The 17,043-nt window shown below is 50.7% G+C and overlaps 1 protein-coding gene across 4 annotated transcripts in view; it reads left to right on the top strand.

The window, feature by feature from the left end:
* Positions 1–17,043, top strand: part of OPA1 (OPA1 mitochondrial dynamin like GTPase) — a 59,353-nt gene that overhangs the window by 15,892 nt on the left and 26,418 nt on the right. For 2 of the 4 annotated variants that reach the window (XM_034424556.3, XM_060694430.2), the window contains 11 exons: positions 2,546–2,613; positions 6,771–6,902; positions 9,954–10,007; positions 11,444–11,548; positions 11,879–11,965; positions 12,689–12,802; positions 12,919–12,999; positions 14,037–14,111; positions 14,231–14,302; positions 16,105–16,204; positions 16,455–16,585. In XM_034424556.3, coding sequence (XP_034280447.2) covers positions 2,546–2,613; positions 6,771–6,902; positions 9,954–10,007; positions 11,444–11,548; positions 11,879–11,965; positions 12,689–12,802; positions 12,919–12,999; positions 14,037–14,111; positions 14,231–14,302; positions 16,105–16,204; positions 16,455–16,585 — 1,019 coding nt within the window. The remainder of the gene's footprint in view (positions 1–2,545; positions 2,614–6,770; positions 6,903–9,953; positions 10,008–11,443; positions 11,549–11,878; positions 11,966–12,688; positions 12,803–12,918; positions 13,000–14,036; positions 14,112–14,230; positions 14,303–16,104; positions 16,205–16,454; positions 16,586–17,043) is intronic. The other 2 variants (XM_060694432.2, XM_060694431.2) reach the window with 1 other exon arrangement.

Raw genomic sequence — 17,043 nt, 5'->3', positions numbered from 1 at the left:
GCTACCTAGACGACTTCTGGTTCCTAGTTAGTGGACTTTTGGGTTTTATTCAGTTCAATACCAATATTTATGTTACCAGAAAAGCAGCATCGTTTAAATAAGCTTGAGAGGCCCCTTGAGTTGGGGAGACGGCTGAGCTTTCACTCTCCTTTTGGCCCTTTTCAGTCCCGGTGAGGCCAGGTGGTAAAGCCACTTCCCCTTTCCTTGCACCATCCCAGCCGGGGGTTTGCCTTTAGCCTTAGAATCGGAGAATCCTAGGGCTGGAAGGGACCTCAGAGGTCTCCTAGTCCAACCCCCAGCCCAAGGCCGGAGACCTTAGGCTTAGACCATCGGGGACAAACGCCGTTGTGGGATTCAACTGGTGTAACAACAAGTTCGCTGAGCGCAGGCACACTCTGCACGTGTGCGGTGCGTTTGAATTCAGCTCTCAAACTTACCTTCTACTGCAGCCCCTGTGAGTAAAACAGCCAATCAGCTGGGCTTCAAACAAAGGAAAGAAAGGTCAGTATAGAGCAGGGGCAGGCGGCCGGGCCCACCTTGATTGTCAGAGCGAACCGGTTTGCTCTCAGCTGATCGTTGGAGCTACCGGTACGCCTGAATCGGTCCGAATAGGCTGAATCCCACCCCTGGACAAACTGCTGTCCAGGCTTTTCTTGAAAACCTCAGCAATGGAGCCCCCACCACCCAGAGAGGCAAGCTAGTCCATTGATTAATTGCTTCAATTAACCAACGGAACAGGGTATCAATTGTACCCGAAGACGGTCCCCTCTCCTCAGGCCAGACTTTCTGGCCTTTAAAACCGCATTTTTCCAACCTCGGCTGGCTGTTAAATAAACTGCAATCTCAGGGTAGATTTTGGGAACGGAGCACGTCTGCCTGCCTGTGTTTCTCCTCCCTTCCTGCTCTAGTAAATCCTTTTCTAGTTCTTTCAGCTGCTTTGCAAAGCTAACCTTCCAGATGACGCCTTCTTGGCTTTCCTCTTGCAGCTTCCTCGTCTCCTCCTGTTCTCTACCCTCCCCAGGAACCCCCTTTTCTCCCCCTCTGCTCCGAGGGGGCAGAAACAGAGTCAGGAAACTATAGGCGGAATAAACGTCTCTGGAGAGTCTCAGTCATCCAGGTCAAAGTGGGCTCAAAGGTGCTTTTTTTCCTTGAGGAAGAAGAAGAAGAAGACAACTTTTCACTCCTTATCCAAGAAGCTTCATCGGTTTTGATTGTGGGGATCCTTCCATCCCCCCTGCCATCAGAACCGATGAAGCTTCTTGGATGAGGAGTGAAACATTTTGAAAAAGCACCTTAGGGGTGTCCCAAAGGTACTTTTGATAAGAGGCAACTGGACTTTCTTGTTTTTCTTTGAAGGCATTTCACTTCTCATCCAAGAGGCATCCAGTCAGAGCTGAAGAAGCTTCTTGGATGGGAAGCGAAAAGTCTTCACAGAAAAACAAGGAAGTCCAGTTGCCTCTTGGAGAAAAGCACCCTTGGGCACAACCATCACCTGGATGGCTGAGAATCTCCATAGACAAGGAAAAGGGAGGTTCAGAAATGTAAAATGTAAAAAGTGAATGGATGGATGGTAATTTCCTCCATGCCATCAAACTGGAATGGCTTGAGGCAGGTCTGCTCCTTCACAAAAAAGTCTCTCCCTCTACCTTTAGGCTAGCTGGAAAGAGATAAACCAGGCTCAGTTAATAAATTTCTAGATTATTAATCAGAGTGTTGCAATTGCTGCTAATTGTTTTATTACTGTTATTAAGCAACCGCTCTTTCCACATAATTCGATGAGGGAAATAGACATCCACACCGCAACAGCCTTTTGTGTAACAGCTCCAACGCCACTTCAGTTCCGATAGTATCAAAGACGGTGGCCTCCCTGGCTGCTCAAAGGTGCCTCTTTCCCAATTCCCCTTCGGCAGCACAGCCTCCCCATTCCGTTCATTGCTTCAGCAGCCCTTGAACTTGGTCCCATTTTAGTTTGATTTTATTTATTTATTGCATTTCTGTGCTGCCCATCCCACTCTCACGCGACTCTTTGCATTGCCCCAGGGCTTGGAAACAGTGTCCAAAAGGGCCCAGCCAGAGGAACCTAATCGAATGGGGTGGCCCCAACCGCCCCCACAAGCCAGCCCTGGCGTCTTTTCCTTGGCCTGAGGGTGAATCCAGGGACAGCAGACGTGGCTGTACTGTAGTGCTCTGTTCCTTACCACCTACCTGGAGAAATTTCGCCCCATTGGTGCATTTTAAAACGGGGATTACAAATAACCTGCGAGAGAACTTTCAGTGTCCCGTGGACAGACTCGTAAGAGAAAACTGCTAGGATTGCTTTTCTCAAAGGAGCTCCCTCACTGCAGAATACGGTAGCTTCCCCACCCCCAGTATCGTAAGCCTGGTGAGCAGGGCCCAGGCAGGTTGCTGGCCCAGGAAGGAAGGAAGGAAGGAACAGAATGAATGTGGAGCAGATTGTTTCTGAAATGGTGCGGCTTATCTGGGTTCTTCTGAAATTGGCTGGTACATTACGGGAACCGTTTCTTCCTTTCCCTTCCCTTCCCAGGTTCTCCGGGGGACTCGGCCTTCAGAGCCACCGACCAGGGAGGCGAGAGTGACAAGCAGCACAAGAAGGTGAGCTGGCACAATTCTGTGGGGGGGAGCGAGAGAGGCTCAGCCAGAGCCTAGACTGACTGGAAGGCTAGGAGGGGCTCTGCGTTTCAGGGCATCCAAGCACAGGGGCTTTCTCAACCGTGAGTTGGGTTGCCAAAATGAGTTCTCCCAAATCCAGACAAATAGTGCCGATGAGTCATTCCTAACCAAGTCACAAATGCATTTACTTGCAAAATTTTAAGTTTCCGGAATGTTTTGCTTTGGAACAGAATAACAATTGCCTAAAAGCCTTAGCAGGGCTTAGTTGAAATTGCTCTCCCCACTTTTGCCTGCATTAATCAATGACAGGGTGACCCTTGAGGTCTAGCAGAGAATCCTGGACTTCGCCTCCACCCCAGTTTCACTTCTTGCTCTGGACGTTTAGATTGGTAGATGATGCGGTGGATGGAGCCTGGGCCGGTGGGCTCTCTTGAGTGATGGCTTAGGAAAGGAAAAGAGGCCTCAAACCTCTGGGGGTTAAGCAGCCCTTTGCATGGAGCCCGGAGGATGAGGAAGTAACTGCCGGGATGTGGATTAACTTTCGTGGCATTTACTCCCGGTGTTTTTACTTAAGGTGGAAGCTCAAGGGAAGCCCAGAAAAGGCTGCTGGAAGTCAGAGGAGAGGGGAGTATCGGGCATGGTTTATGCAGCCCCTCACTCTGGAGCCCCAGATGTGCCCCAGCTCTTAGGCTGGCTGGACCAGACAGAGATTCAGTGGGCTAATATTGGGCATCAATAAAGGAGAATCTTTGTAGCTCAGGTTGAAACGAGGGCTCCTTGGTGCTCTCTGAGCTTGGTGGTTTTCTTGCAGACCTTTCATGACCCAAACTAGGTAACGTCATCAGTGCTGGAAGGGAAGGGGGTTTGCAAGTGAGCATTGATGATATTTCCTAGTTTGGGTCATGAAACATCTGCAAGAAAACAGCCAAGCTCAGAGAGCACCCAGGACCCCTCAGTATTTTATTTATTTATTTATTTATTTATCAAATTTCTATACCGCCCTACTCCCGGAGGACTCAGGGTGGTGAACAGCCAAGATAAAATACAGATAATACAAATATTAAAAGTCCCTTAAAATTATTAAATATTTTGGCCGAAACACAGATTAAAACACCCAATTTATAAAATCAAACGAGTTAAAAATTTAAAAGAGGAGAGTTAGGCCAGGCCAGCCTGCTGAAATAAAAAAGTTTTGAAAGCACGACGAAACGTGCGCAGATCCTGGATCCTCCGTCTCTCTGGGGGGAGCTCGTTCCAGATAGTAGGTGCCCCCACAGAGAAGGCTCTCCCCCTGGGGGCCGCCAGTCGACACTGTTTGGCCGACGGCACCCTGAGAAGCCCCTCTCTATGGGAGCGTACTGGTCGGTGAGAGGCTATTGGTAGCAGAAGGCGGTCTCGTAAATACCCCGGTCCGATGCCATGGAGCGCTCTAAAGGTGGTAACCAAAACCTCGAAGCGCACCTGGAAGACCACCGGGGGCCAGTGCAGCTCGCACAGGAGGGGGGCGTCACATGGGAGCGCCACGTCGCTCCCATAACCACCCGCACGGCCGCGTTCTGGACCAGCTGGAGCCTCCGGGTGCTCCTCAAGGGGAGCCCCATGTAGAGAGCATTGCAGTAGTCCAGGTGGGAAGTAACAAGGGCATGAGTGATCATATTTAACGAGTCCCGATCCAGAAAGGGATGCAACTGGCGAATCAGGCGGATCTGATAAAAAGTCCCCCTGGCCACGGCCGTCACGTGCTCTTCCAAAGACAGCCGTGAGTTCAGGAGGACACCCACGTTGCGAACCCTCTCACGTTGCACGTTGGACAGTCACGCAGAGGCGAAGCAGGAGTGGTGGCCATTGTGAAGGGTCTGCCGGAGACCCCCTTCTGAGACCAGGAGTGCACGTTGCTTTGATGGGCAGGAAGGTGCTTTCAGCAGAGGTGAAGCTCCTGGTCTGAAGGGGCTGCCCTCCTTTTGCCTCTCCGTTTTTTTCTTTGCTCTCGTTTTTGGCAAGGAAGGGCGAAGGGAGGCTGTTGCTACCCCTCACCCTCCGATCAGATGGTTAGGATGCTGCCTTGTGGGGGCCAGGCTGCAGACAGGATCCCACCCCCACCCCCTGGCCATGCAGCAACAGCAACAACCCTAACCCTCCGGGCTGGTTTGGCAAGGAAGCTGGTGCCCAACAGTTGTGCTGGAGAGGGTGGAGGACACACACACACACACACCGTCTCGCCCAGGGTTGCTGGCAGAAGGTGGCCACCCCAAGATTCTATGGAGTAAACTGGGAGCCCCTGCCCCCCCCCAAGCTGAACTACTGGACCACCCTCCTCCCTTCTGGCTTGGCTTCCCCACGGCAGCTTCCTGCGTAATTGGCAGAAGGGAGAGGGGGCCTCTGTCAGCCGAAGCTACTTCCCAGGGTTGGTGCTGGGAGATAAAACTGGGGAAGGGGATGCCACTTCTCCTGCTTTCAGTTGCAGGAGGAAATCTCACCGTCCATGATTTCACAGTCCTTCCGGAGATAGTGCACGATGTCGCATCCAACTATTCTGCAGTTCTGAGGAAGGAGAATCTTCGTAGCTCGGGGTTGAAAGGAGGGGTCCTTGGTGCTCTCTGAGCTGGGTTGGGGGCCGCTTGTTCTCTTTCAGCAGGACCAAAGCAGAACCCTGTGCAGGGCTGGTGTTCTCTTGAGGAGACCCTTAAAGGGGGCAGAAAGGTTAAGGTTCCCTTGTGCTGCCCCCCCCTCAGCCTCCCAGAACCAAAGAAGGCCCCAATTCCATCAGCAGAAGAGGAAGCGGGGGTGGGAGCCTCGCACAGGGGTGAAGCAGCCCTTCATCTGTGTCTGTGCTTTGTCTGTGTGTTGCGCTGTGCGTCTTTTCTTCGTGGCAGCGGGGCCTGGGGTGTCCTGCCCGGGAGCAGCAGCAGAGGGGGCGCAAGGATCTTTGGACGCTGTAGGGGAAGGGGATGAACCAGGAAGGAAGCCCCACAAGGGAGGCCACCTCAGTTCTAGGGGTCTGTACTTGTCATGCTGTACGCTGTGCTCGGATCTGATTTGAGAACATTCAGCCACTGGGGGTACTGTATGTTGCAGACCCCCCCAAAAAATAAGCAGGACTGGACTGAGAGACCATCTGGAGCTACATTTCCATAAACATAAACTTCCTGGTGGGAGGGAGGGGGACTCAGTGGAAAGAGGCTTAGCTTTTGACAAGGGTGGTTCCACTGCAGTGAGACCATCCCTCCTTCTCCCCTGCCCCCTTGGAGCAGTGCCCCCTGGTTGAAATTTTAAAGGAAGGGAGGGGTCTCCCTATCTATCCTGGACAGGCAGAAGCCGACAAGGCTGCCTTCCTGGAGAAAAGTAGCCTTTGAGGCCGGTGGTGCCAGACCCCTTTCTGTTGCCGCCCTGCAAGTGTGTGGGGAGGCTTCTGTCTGGGGGAAGGGAGGCCTTCCTGCCCCCCCCCAATTAACCCCACCTCTCCCAATGAAGAAGGTTTTATCTGCCTTGGACTCACAAGGATGCTCATCAAAGGCCGTCTCTGGTGCAGAACGTTTTTTTGAGAGCACCAAGGATGGATGGAGTTCATTTATCAGTGGCTCATCTCCTCCGAAGAGGGGCATCCAAACCTCACCGGGGGCTGCGGCTGCTTTGTGCTCCTGGGAGCATCGGTGCGAACGTGGCCTTCCCAGTCACGTGGTTAAAAAAGGACACTCCCAACAACTGAAAGCTGCCCGTATTGGCAGAGATTGTGTCGGTTGTGCAGGTGTTATGTTGTACATCTGTGGCATGATGGGGAGAGAGTCATGATTGGATTCTTTCTCCTGCAAGTTTTCAACACAAGCTGTGATTGTCTGGACAGTCCCAAACATTCTGCAGAGGAATTTCATACTTGGACTCCTCAGAGGTTCCCCGTTTTCCTCGGGGAAAACCCTGAATGCGCTCGGCCTCTCCTGACCGTCCCTAGAAGGAGGCTCCTTTCTTCCATCCTTTTACGTTCAGCTCCGCCACCGCCGGTTCTGGTGTGCGTGTGCGTGTGTGTGTGTGTGTGTGTGTGTGTGCTACCCTGTCTTTGTGTTGCACCTTTTGGTTTAACATCATTGCCCCCCTCACCTCCATTTTTTTCTCCTCCTCCCCCTCTTCACCCCCGTGTGCGGCAGGGTCTCCTGGGCGAGCTCATTCTCTTGCAGCAGCAAATCCAGCAGCACGAAGAGGATGTCCGCAGGGCCGCTGACCAATTTGGGCCAGGCTCCTCCTCCTCCTCCTCCTCCTCCTCCCAGCAGAAGCGCAAGGTGACGGCTCTCAGATAGACCAGGCAGGCCTTGTGGGGGGGCTCCTGCTCTCCTCCCCACCCGCCTACCCCCTCGCTTTCACCCAATCAGACCCTTGGCAGTGCTTGAGCTCTGGTGGCTGGGCTTTCTGCTCTCGAGATCCGTTGGTTCATCCCGGGGTCGTCTTTCCAGCACGTGGATTCCTGCCTGTTTAATTCTCACAAAAGGGGCATTAATTTCCCTGGGGAAATTCCCACTGGCTCCTCCTCGCTTTTTTGATAAACTTTTGGAGACCCTTGGATGCTGATGGGGGACAAAGACCTCTTGGTCTTTGTCACGTGTTGGTGGCCTCTTGTCTGGCTGGGTTCACTGGAGATCAGCAGTGAGAAGGTAAAGCTCCTTTTGGAGGTCACCCCTGGACTTCAGATCCTGCCCATTTCATGAGAGAGCCTCTGGATTTGAAAGGTTCTTCCACAAGATGAGGGGACTCGGGGTGGGAACGGCAGAGGGAGCTCGGAGCTGAGGACAGACAGCTGGAGAGGGAGGTCCCAAGGGAGGTTGTGACCCAAAATGTTCTGGGTCTCAAATGGACTCCAAGACCCCCTGTTGGAGCCCAGCCTGCACCCTCACCATCAAGACTGTTGAGCCAGTCAGAGAGGCAGCACAGAAGGGCTGCAAGGCTCACCTGGAGGAGACGGTGGGGCACTTTCCCCCTGGAAAGATCTGGTCATCCACCTGGGCAAATGATGAAAACTCTTTTTAATGTTTAACTCTTCCAGTGCTTTTAATGGCTGCACAGTCACTGGAGCTAAGCTTGATGGTTTTTTTAATTTGTACTTTAGTCCTGGATGGTGATTATTGCTTGAATCTGCTTTTGGTGAGCCAAGGAACAGGGTCTAACAGGATCTTCTATTCCACATACAGGCCATGGTCACCATTACCTTGGATTTTATTATAGCCCAGAGATCTCCTTTTCTTGTGGAGAAAGGGATTACCCCACAGGCAAAACCATCTCATTTTTCTTCAGCCATCCCACCTGTTCCCTGCTCTAGGAAAGGGTCAAAGGCTGTCAGCTGCTTCGGTCCACTCTGCTTTCTTTCCCTTGTGGAGAAGAAGCAGAGTTAGACTCCTTCAACTGGAGAGGGCTTTCATAGTCCTAAGATTCGATCCGCTCCATTCAGGGCATCACCCAGTGGTGGCTTTGCTTCAGCAGCCCTGCTTCCTCTGGCAGCCTGGACCGTTGCTGAACAGTGCGGTCCGTGAGGAGAAGTCTTCCAGCCCCTTGGCTCCCGTCCTCCCGCTGTAGAGGCAGATGATGAGCTGCTCAGATACTTGAAGAGGGCTGCCATCTTTCCCCTGGGCTAAGTTGCATGGAGCCTTTTTCGTCGGACTCTCCTTCCAGTCCATCAGCACGTGAAATCGTCCTTTGTTTGTCAGCACGATGCTCAGAACTGAACTTTAATGGATGGCCACCACAGAGATGATGCTAAGAGTGGATTAGACCAAAGTGTGGCCCCTGTGTGGATGGTGTCTGTGGCCTCGCTGACAATCCCAGCTGCAAGGGAGAAAGGCTGTTGCAAACTCCTCCTGGTCTGTTTTCAGGGTCTTTTGCATCTGGCTGCCACATCTTAGGCCAAGGAGTGTCCAACCTTGGCAACTTTGTGAACTTCCAACTCCCAGAATTGCCCAGCCAGCCATGCAACGACTTGCCTCCAGAGGTTGTGGGTGCTCCATCACTGGAGGTGGCCATCCATTAAAGTTCAGTTCTGAGCATCCAGCTGACAAAGGATCGTTCATGTGCTGACGGCAGGCATGGGGGATTCTGGGAGTTGAACTCCCCAAGTCTTAAGAGCTGCCAAGGTTGGACACTCCTGTCTTAGACCAAGGTGCTCTCGCTTGACAAAACAGAACATCTCTAGTCACATATTTAAATAAAGGAGATGCTTTTTTTCTGATTTCTTGCACGTGGCCAATTGTTCATAAAGCAAAAAAGAAGGCACTATAATTGGCCAATAGTTCAATGATTGTTCTGGAGAAGCAGGAAGCGCAGAAAGCATAAATCTTTTGCACAGCATTATTCCGGGTGCTTCTCAGCCATGCTGGAAAATCTGCCCATCACTTTGGAGCGTAAGAGAGGCTCAGATGAGAACAGACCAGGTTTATTGCTTTAACTGTGTCCTTCACCCAACGCCCCCTCCTAGCTCCTGGGCCACCACTCCTCTGGCAGCTGCTGCCCAGGGCTGCTTTTGGGCTGATGTCAGTTGAAAGCATTCGGGCGGAGAGGCTCTCCCTGTTGAATGGCTGCAAGCTCTGTGCACAGAGGAGTGACAGAACACCATTTTGGTGCACAGTATAAAGAAAGAAAGACCAATTTTTTTCCTCTTAAGTTTAGACCACTTGTTATTTTGAACATTAGAATAGCTCCTGCTAACACCCGCTGGAGCTGTGCCTAGTTGAGACTTTTTGAAGGACAACCAGTGATGTGAAATACATGGAAGAGAGATTAATGAATATAAAGCAAATATTTTCCCCAAATTGTAAAACCAAAGCCTAGTGAGTATCATTTTTAAAAACCTCTTTATTAATAGCTCAGCAGATTTATTTATTTTTTTGAGCAGGGATGGATGGAATTAGAGAAATTAGCCATATTATTAGTGCATACTTAAAATGTCTTTTCATTTAGAAAAACACGGTTCCCAAGCTTAGTAGCTTTCTCAAGTGCACTGCTAATAAATCTACAGCTGCTTTTAGAAATGAGGCACCTGAGTCAGTGTAGCAGCCATTATAGCAAAATGCTGTTAAGAATTGAGTCTCCTTTCAAGTCCAAGCTGCCCCATTTGACCAAATTGTTCTTGTAAAACAATGACTCTTAAAGCTTATGATCTCTTGCATCTGGATTTTTTTAATTATTATTTATAATTTCAGCTTGTATAGCCATCCACTCCTACGGGACTCGTCAATCTAACAAAGATTAAAACAATAAAAAGGCTAAATGAATTTTTATCCCACGATATAGACGTAGGTAACATCTGAAATGCCCACCGTGCGTTCTGTGTCCTTTTGCTGTTGCAGGTTTCTGATAAAGAAAAGGTCGATCAGCTCCAGGAAGAATTACTACGGACGCAGGTAAGGGAACTTTGTGATGCATGAAGCCAGAGATCCAGATGTGGGTCCCCGATGCTTGTTTGGTGCATTGAGTATTCTTACTTCCCAACTCAATTACAACAATAAACGTTATCATTTAGCACCTTTGTCCAGCTGTTGAAAGCTGGTAGACTTTAGTTTGGGATGGTTCCAGGAGGGTCTCCCTCCCAGTAGAAAAAAAGGGGCAGCAGATCTTGAAGTGTCTGTTGGGCAGGAAGAGGCTGAGGACGACATACCTTCCCTAGCAATTCACAGAGGATGTCTCTGGTCATTGCAGATGGTTGCTTTAGTCCAGCAAGATTCTGTCTGTAGGCAAATGGAAATAAAGGAACTACTCAGAAGGAACTTCACACGTCGTTCTTGGTTTTTTAGACCTGACAGAAACTCTTCTAGGATATTTTTGAAATCTCTTCAGTTCTAACCCTCTGCATTTTATTTTGCCATTGAAATTTGTGGAGGGGAGGAAAATGCCATTTAAAAATACAATCAGATTCATTTTTAAATATTTCTCAATAACCCTAACCCTCATTGGGATATTTTTGTCAGTCTCTCTAAAAAACAAAACGAATCCTAAACCGTTGGTATCCAAGCTTGGCAATGTTAAGACAGGTGGACTTAATTCTGGGAGCTGAAGTCCACCAGTCTTAAAGTTGTCATGGTTAGATACCTCTGTCCTAAATATTTATGTGAGTGGCTTCCTTTTTAGTTGTGGAGGCTGTCTGCGTTGCCAGTGACTTTGCCTTCTTAGAAGTGTGTTTTTGACAGCCATGTGACACCACCACCAGCCCTTGGGGACAGGGGAGCTCCAGGCTGCCCATCCAGGTGAGGGCCACTTTCTAACCATGAAGCCACCTGAGTTTTCCATCCCAGTGAGCCGCCCTGGTTAATCTTCCCTTGCAGAAGATGAACATTTCTGGGGAAAGACCCGGATAGGGTTGAGGGTGACCCCAACCACCTCTTAAAAGTACCATTATTGAATAACTACTTTACCTTTCCTGGGAAGCGAAACACAATGTTTTGAAGGAATCCGAGATCGTTTGGACAAGAAGCAACGGATGGAAAGTAATCAAGGAGAGACCCAACCTAGAACTAAGGAGAAATTTCCTGGCAGCTAGAACAATTAATCAGTGGAACGACTTGCCTCCAGAAGTTGTGGGTGCCCCATCGCTGGCAGTTTTATTGAAGAGACTGGCCAGCCATATGTCTGACCTGATATAGGGTCTCCTCCTTGAGCAGGGGGTTGGACTAGACAATCTCCCAAGATCCCTTCCAACACTGTTATTCTATTTTTCTTGCTACATTATTGTTCATCATAGGGCTGGGTAAGAGAGAGCAGCAGCCTGTTTCATCTCCCTGCCTCCTTGTCTCCTGTGCTTCCCTCTCAGTCTTTAACGTTCCCCACTTGGGTCTCTTGGCAGCTGAAATACCAACGGATGCTTGAGCGTCTAGAGAAAGAGAACAAAGAGCTGAGGAAGGTAGTCCTGCAGAAGGACGAGAAAGGCATTCATCAGAGAAAGGTGAAGGTAAGGGATGCAGAGTAGGCCTCCCCTCCTCCCGCGTTATTTCTTTGTTAAAAACACCCCCCTCCCATGGGTGGCAGTGGCAGGGAAGCCCCTCCGCCTAGACCCCCACCAGTCAGAGTCCTTCGGCTGACGGGGTCCACAACATCCCTGCCTGCCTGCCTGCTTGACTGGGTGGGAACCTTCCCGCTCCTGTCCCTCAACTGGTGTGCTGCACTGCAGTGGCTCTCTGTGTGTCTGTCTATAATTGTGACAAGAGATTAGACCGTGAGAGTGGGACCCTCCCTTCTTCCCTGGGCTTCGGCATCACTCACTTCATTGTTTCTTCCCTAGAAATCTTTGATTGACATGTACTCCGAAGTCCTGGATACTCTGTCAGACTACGATGCTAGCTACAATACCCATGACCACTTGCCTCGGGTAAGTCGGAGATGAGCCTCTTCATTCTTGTCAGAAACACCTAGACATATAGACATATGTCATTCAACACTGAGTGTCTACTGAGTTTCCCCAATTGTTAGGGTAGTAGGCAATAACTGGCTGCTTTGGGGGCATCCCAAATAGACTATATCTAGATGGAATTTATCTTGATGTCATTGGATCATCTCTAGTGGAACTTTGGAAAAGCTTGGTTTTCCAAAGCTGCCTCGTATAGAAGCAGGATTCTGGAGCCATGGATAAAAACACCATTCGTCCCAACTCAGGTGAAATCCTTTTGTTTCTTTGAAAAACCCAGCTGTCAGGATTCCAGAAAACCCCCCAACTCCAAGTAAAAACTCTGAAGCAAGCATTATTCAAAGTTCTACTTACTAGAATAGGTAAACTGGCACATCTGGGAAAATCCGAATCTGAGAGGTCCGGGTTTTCCCTCAGTAAATCAAAACCCCCCAAATCATCCCCTCACTCCTCAGACGATCACATGCTCCAATCACCATCCGTCCCGTCTCCAGACACTACTCCCACCTCTCCTCCTCCAGAGGCAGGATCGGCCTGACCTTGACCGACAGGAAGAATGCTGTTATGTCTAAAGACAACCCCTCTACTAAATCCCCCCTCCTACTTTCCCACACGTGAGAAGGTGGCAGCATGGAAGCTTCTGGCCTAACCTGGCTTCCAAAGCTGACACCAGCATTTGCCTTCCAGGTGGTTGTGGTGGGAGATCAGAGTGCTGGCAAAACCAGCGTGCTGGAAATGATCGCTCAAGCTCGGATCTTCCCTCGGGGCTCAGGAGAAATGATGACACGCTCACCTGTCAAGGTAGGAACGCTACACTCCCCAAACCGCGAGCTTTCCAGAAGAAGGAGAGCCTGATCCAGGGAGATCCGCTCAGATGCTTAACGCTTCCCCTTGTTTGAATCCATTTTGGACCTCAGGTCACCCTCAGCGAAGGTCCCCACCACGTGGCCGTATTCAAGGACAGTTCTCGCGAGTTCGATTTGAACAAGGAGGAAGATGTAAGTTTCAAGGAGCAGAACGCTGCCAGAGGGTTTGTGCTTTGGTTTTTTCCTGAAATCATCCCCCACAGCCCACAGGGTGAATGATCTGCCAGGGGTTGCAAGACATGTCAGTCAGTCAGTCAGTCAGTGTCACAAAATGGGCCCTGGCCGAAGGCTTCCTTAAGGGAGGAGCGATGTCTGTGTTGCTGAAAGAGGCTGTGGTGCCCCTCCCTTCTAGGTGCTTGGAGCACCTGGCGCTTCTAGGGAATTCTAGCTGTATCTCCCAGTTCCCCTTCTTGGGAGAAGGTTGTTGAGAAGGGGAGGATAGGACAGAATCGCAGAACTTTTCCGCGTGAATTCAGACCGTGGCCTGGTGTCAGGCACCAAAGATCAGCTCCACACACGGAGGGCCAGTTAAACTGATCTGTTGCCAAACAGCCTCTGCACAGGAAGCTTCTGTGGGACAGAAGCAGTTGGCACAGTTGCTAAGGAAATGGGCTGGTCCAGGGTCATTTCAGGGAGGCGCCTGATAGAGGCCCTCTAGACGGCTCTGCACTCTGGATGCCTCTCCTCTCTGTACAGGCAGTCCTCAATTTACAATCTCAGCAGGGACCGGAACTTCCATAGCTAAGCCAAACGGTCGTTAAACAAATCACACCCAATTTTATGTTCGCTTTTGCCACTGGGATTAAGGGACTCTCACAGTTGTTAAGCGAATCTGGCTTCCTGCACTGGGAAGGTTGCAGATGGCCATCACATTTGACATTGCACATGCCGGTTGCCAAGTGCCTGAATTTTGATCATGTGAGCCCTGTGACAGTCCTAAGTGCAAGGACTGGTCATAAGTCACTTTTTTCAGCGCTGTCATAACTTCCAGTGGTCATTAAATGCAGGGTCGTGAGCCGAGGACTACCCGTAGCCTGATTGCTCTCTTCTTGGTTGCCATGCCCTCACCGCCTTTCCCAGGGCCAGACCCTGTGCCCCTCAGCCCCCTTCCCATTCCTCCAGCCCCTCCCTCCCTCTGACTCTGCCCTTTTCTGCTTCCGCTGAAACAGCTAGCGGCCTTGCGGCACGAGATCGAGATCCGGATGAAGAAGAGCGTGGGCAGCGGCTGCACCGTCAGCTCAGAGGTGAGGCCTGGCCCCCTCCGGCCCTCGAGCCCCTTCCCACTTCCAGAAATGCCCTGGGCTGGTTCCCCCTCCCCCCCCCCCGCCTTTCTCTCTCTCAAGCTGCCCTGTCTCCCTTGCAGACCATCTCGCTCAGCGTCAAGGGTCCTGGCTTGCAGAGGATGGTGCTGGTCGATTTGCCCGGCGTCATCAGTGTAAGTGTCCTGTGCTGGAGGGGGAGGGCGGAGGGCATTGCTGCAGCGCTGGGGCCAAGGAGACGGTGGCTTGAGTCATCATTCCATCAGCCTCACTTCCCTGTGTCAGACCTGCCACAAACTTAAACCTCTAAGTAGGAAGTCTATGGAGAGTCTAAGTCATCCAGGTCACGGTTGTCCCAGAGGTGTTTTTTCAAGAGGCAACTGGACTTCCTTTGTTTTTCCTTAAAGACGTTTTCATGTAAATCCTTCCATTCCCCTCCATCCAGTCAGAGCTGAAAAAGCTTCTTGGATGAGAAGCAAAATGTCTTCAAGGAAAAAAGTTGCCTCTTGAAAAAAGACCTTTGGGACATAATTGCAGTCGTGCAGAGCCAGAACTGAGATTCGCCTGCCCAAATCCCTACGTTATACTTTTTCCTCCTTTCTTGTCTTTCATTTCCCACCCCAAGGTAACCAATTATTATCTTCCAAGCTGTTTTCTTAATGGTCAGTTGAAGCGTGCTCTGCTATGCCACTCCCTCCTTCCAGCTGGGCGACCTTGAAGCAGCTTCTCAAAAAGGCCCAGCACTTACTTTCAACTTCCCAAACATTCCTCCCTTCATCCCTCTTCTTCATAGTTCACGACAGACTGTCGCTGCACATCAGCGAATGCTAGCTGCACTCTGGCTGCAAAATGGGGGTGCTGCCATCCATCTAGTACCGGATGAAAGAGGCGCACACACACACAGTGTTTTTTGCAAGGAACTCAAGAGTGGTGTTATGGCCAGAGTTCGATCCACATTCAGGTCCACGCTCAGCGGTGGAAGCCCAGGGATGATTTGGGGATGACCCATTTCTCTCAACCCAGCACCCCCTTCGCTTCCGTTTGACGGTTAGAGGAAGGGAGTGTTGCGTACACCAAGGGCAGCGGGCCTTTTCCAGGCTGGGGCACTGCTGCAGTATTTAAAATACATTTTACATTTCTTAATTCTAAAGAAATGTGCATTTTAAATTAAAATGGCCAAAATCAGGCCCAGCCTTTTGCTTAGTTCTTGAGATTTTAGCTATAAGGTTGGTTGTTTGTAGCTCAAACAGAAACTGAGTCCAGGGGAAGCCCCAGATTCTGCCCCAGTGCTGTTCCCATTGAGGGGGGTGGAAAGTTCCAGGGGCTTTAAAATCCCCAACCTCTTTGGTCTTGCTAGGTGGAATTGAAGCCAGTTCTTCCCCCATCCTGAAGGAGTAGTTCACTCCTGAATGCAGCTGCCCAGGGAATATTACATACTGCATCCAGTTCTGGTCACCAGAATATAAAAAAAGATGTTGAGACTCTGGAAAAAGTGCAGAGAAGACCAACCAAGATGGTTAGGGGACTGGAGGCCAAACCATAGGAAGAACGGTTGCTGGAACTGGGTATGTCTAGCCTAGAGAAGGAGTAGAGGAGGCAGGATAGCTGCCTTCCAATATCCGAGGGGCTGCCCGAAAGAAGAGGGAGGTCAACCTATTCTCCAAAGCCCCTGAAGGCAGGAGAAGAAGCAACGGATGGAAACCAATCAAGGAGAGAATCCACCTAGAACTAAGGAGAAACTTCCTGTCAGTGAGGACAATTCACTAATAGAACGACTTCCCTCCAGAAGTTGTGGGAGCTCCAACACTGGAGGCTTTCAAGAAGAGACTGGACAGCCATTTGTCTGAAATGGTGTAGAGTCTCCTGCCTAAACAAGGGGCTGGACTAGAAGACCTCCAAGGTCCTTCCAGCTCTCGTTATTCTGTTAAGCTGCAGATTGAAACATCAAATACATGAAAACGAACCTCTCTTTCCCCAGACGGTGACATCGGGGATGGCGGCAAACACCAAAGACCTCATCTTCAGCATCAGCAAAGCCTACATGCAGAACCCCAACGCCATCATCCTCTGCATCCAAGGTGAGGAAGCAGGGAGCCTTTTGCTGGTGGGAGAGGAACCCCTGCCTGCCTGGGACCCTCAGGGCTCCGGCTAGGGAGGCAGCCCAGGCTGCCCCTTGCTCCTGGCTGGGATCACTGGGGGGGTGGGGGAGGAGGCAGGGCAGGGCAGGGCAGATCCTCCTCCTCCTCCATCAGTTGTTCGGCCGCTCCCAGGCTTGAGTAACGTTGCCCCTCTTTCCCTTCTGGACCAACTCTCTGCTTTCCTTTCCAGATGGGTCCGTAGATGCAGAGCGCAGCATCGTCACCGACCTGGTCAGCCAGATGGACCCTCAGGGCAAGAGGACCATCTTTGTCTTAACCAAAGTGGATCTTGCGGAGAAGAACGTGGCCAGTCCCAGCAGGGTGAGGGGGGGGAGGGGCCTTCATGGAGCAGAGGTTGCTCAGCAAGCAGAAATACTTTCTTCTTCTTTTTTTTTAAATGCTGTGTTCCCAAGGGAAGCTCTTACCTGCTCATCATTAGGAATAACGGGGGGGAATTCTGGTCCGGTTTGCTGGGAAGATTCTCTATAGAACTCTGAAGCTACAGAAAAAATAGGCTTCGTGGTTGGTGTGCTACTTGAAAGCTTATAGGAAAGTGCCCATAGAGCAAGGGTCTCCAAACTTGGCCCCTTTAAGATTTTGAGGACTTCGACTCCTAGAATTCCCTAGCCAGCCAAGCATTCTGGGAGTTGAAGTCCACAAGTCTTAAAGGGGGAAAGTTCGGAGACCCCTGCTCTAGACAAACAGACTGCGCATGCAACTGGCTTCTGGGGGGCATCTCTGAAGCCTTGCCCTCCGCTTTGGACACGGCCGTGTGGTGC

This window comes from Pantherophis guttatus, chromosome 6 (assembly GCF_059756535.1).
Source record: "Pantherophis guttatus breed Tessera chromosome 6, ASM5975653v1, whole genome shotgun sequence".
Classification (NCBI taxonomy): domain Eukaryota; kingdom Metazoa; phylum Chordata; class Lepidosauria; order Squamata; family Colubridae; genus Pantherophis; species Pantherophis guttatus.
Note: the sequence above shows the minus strand (reverse complement) of the source record. Positions and strands in the feature narration are given on the sequence as shown.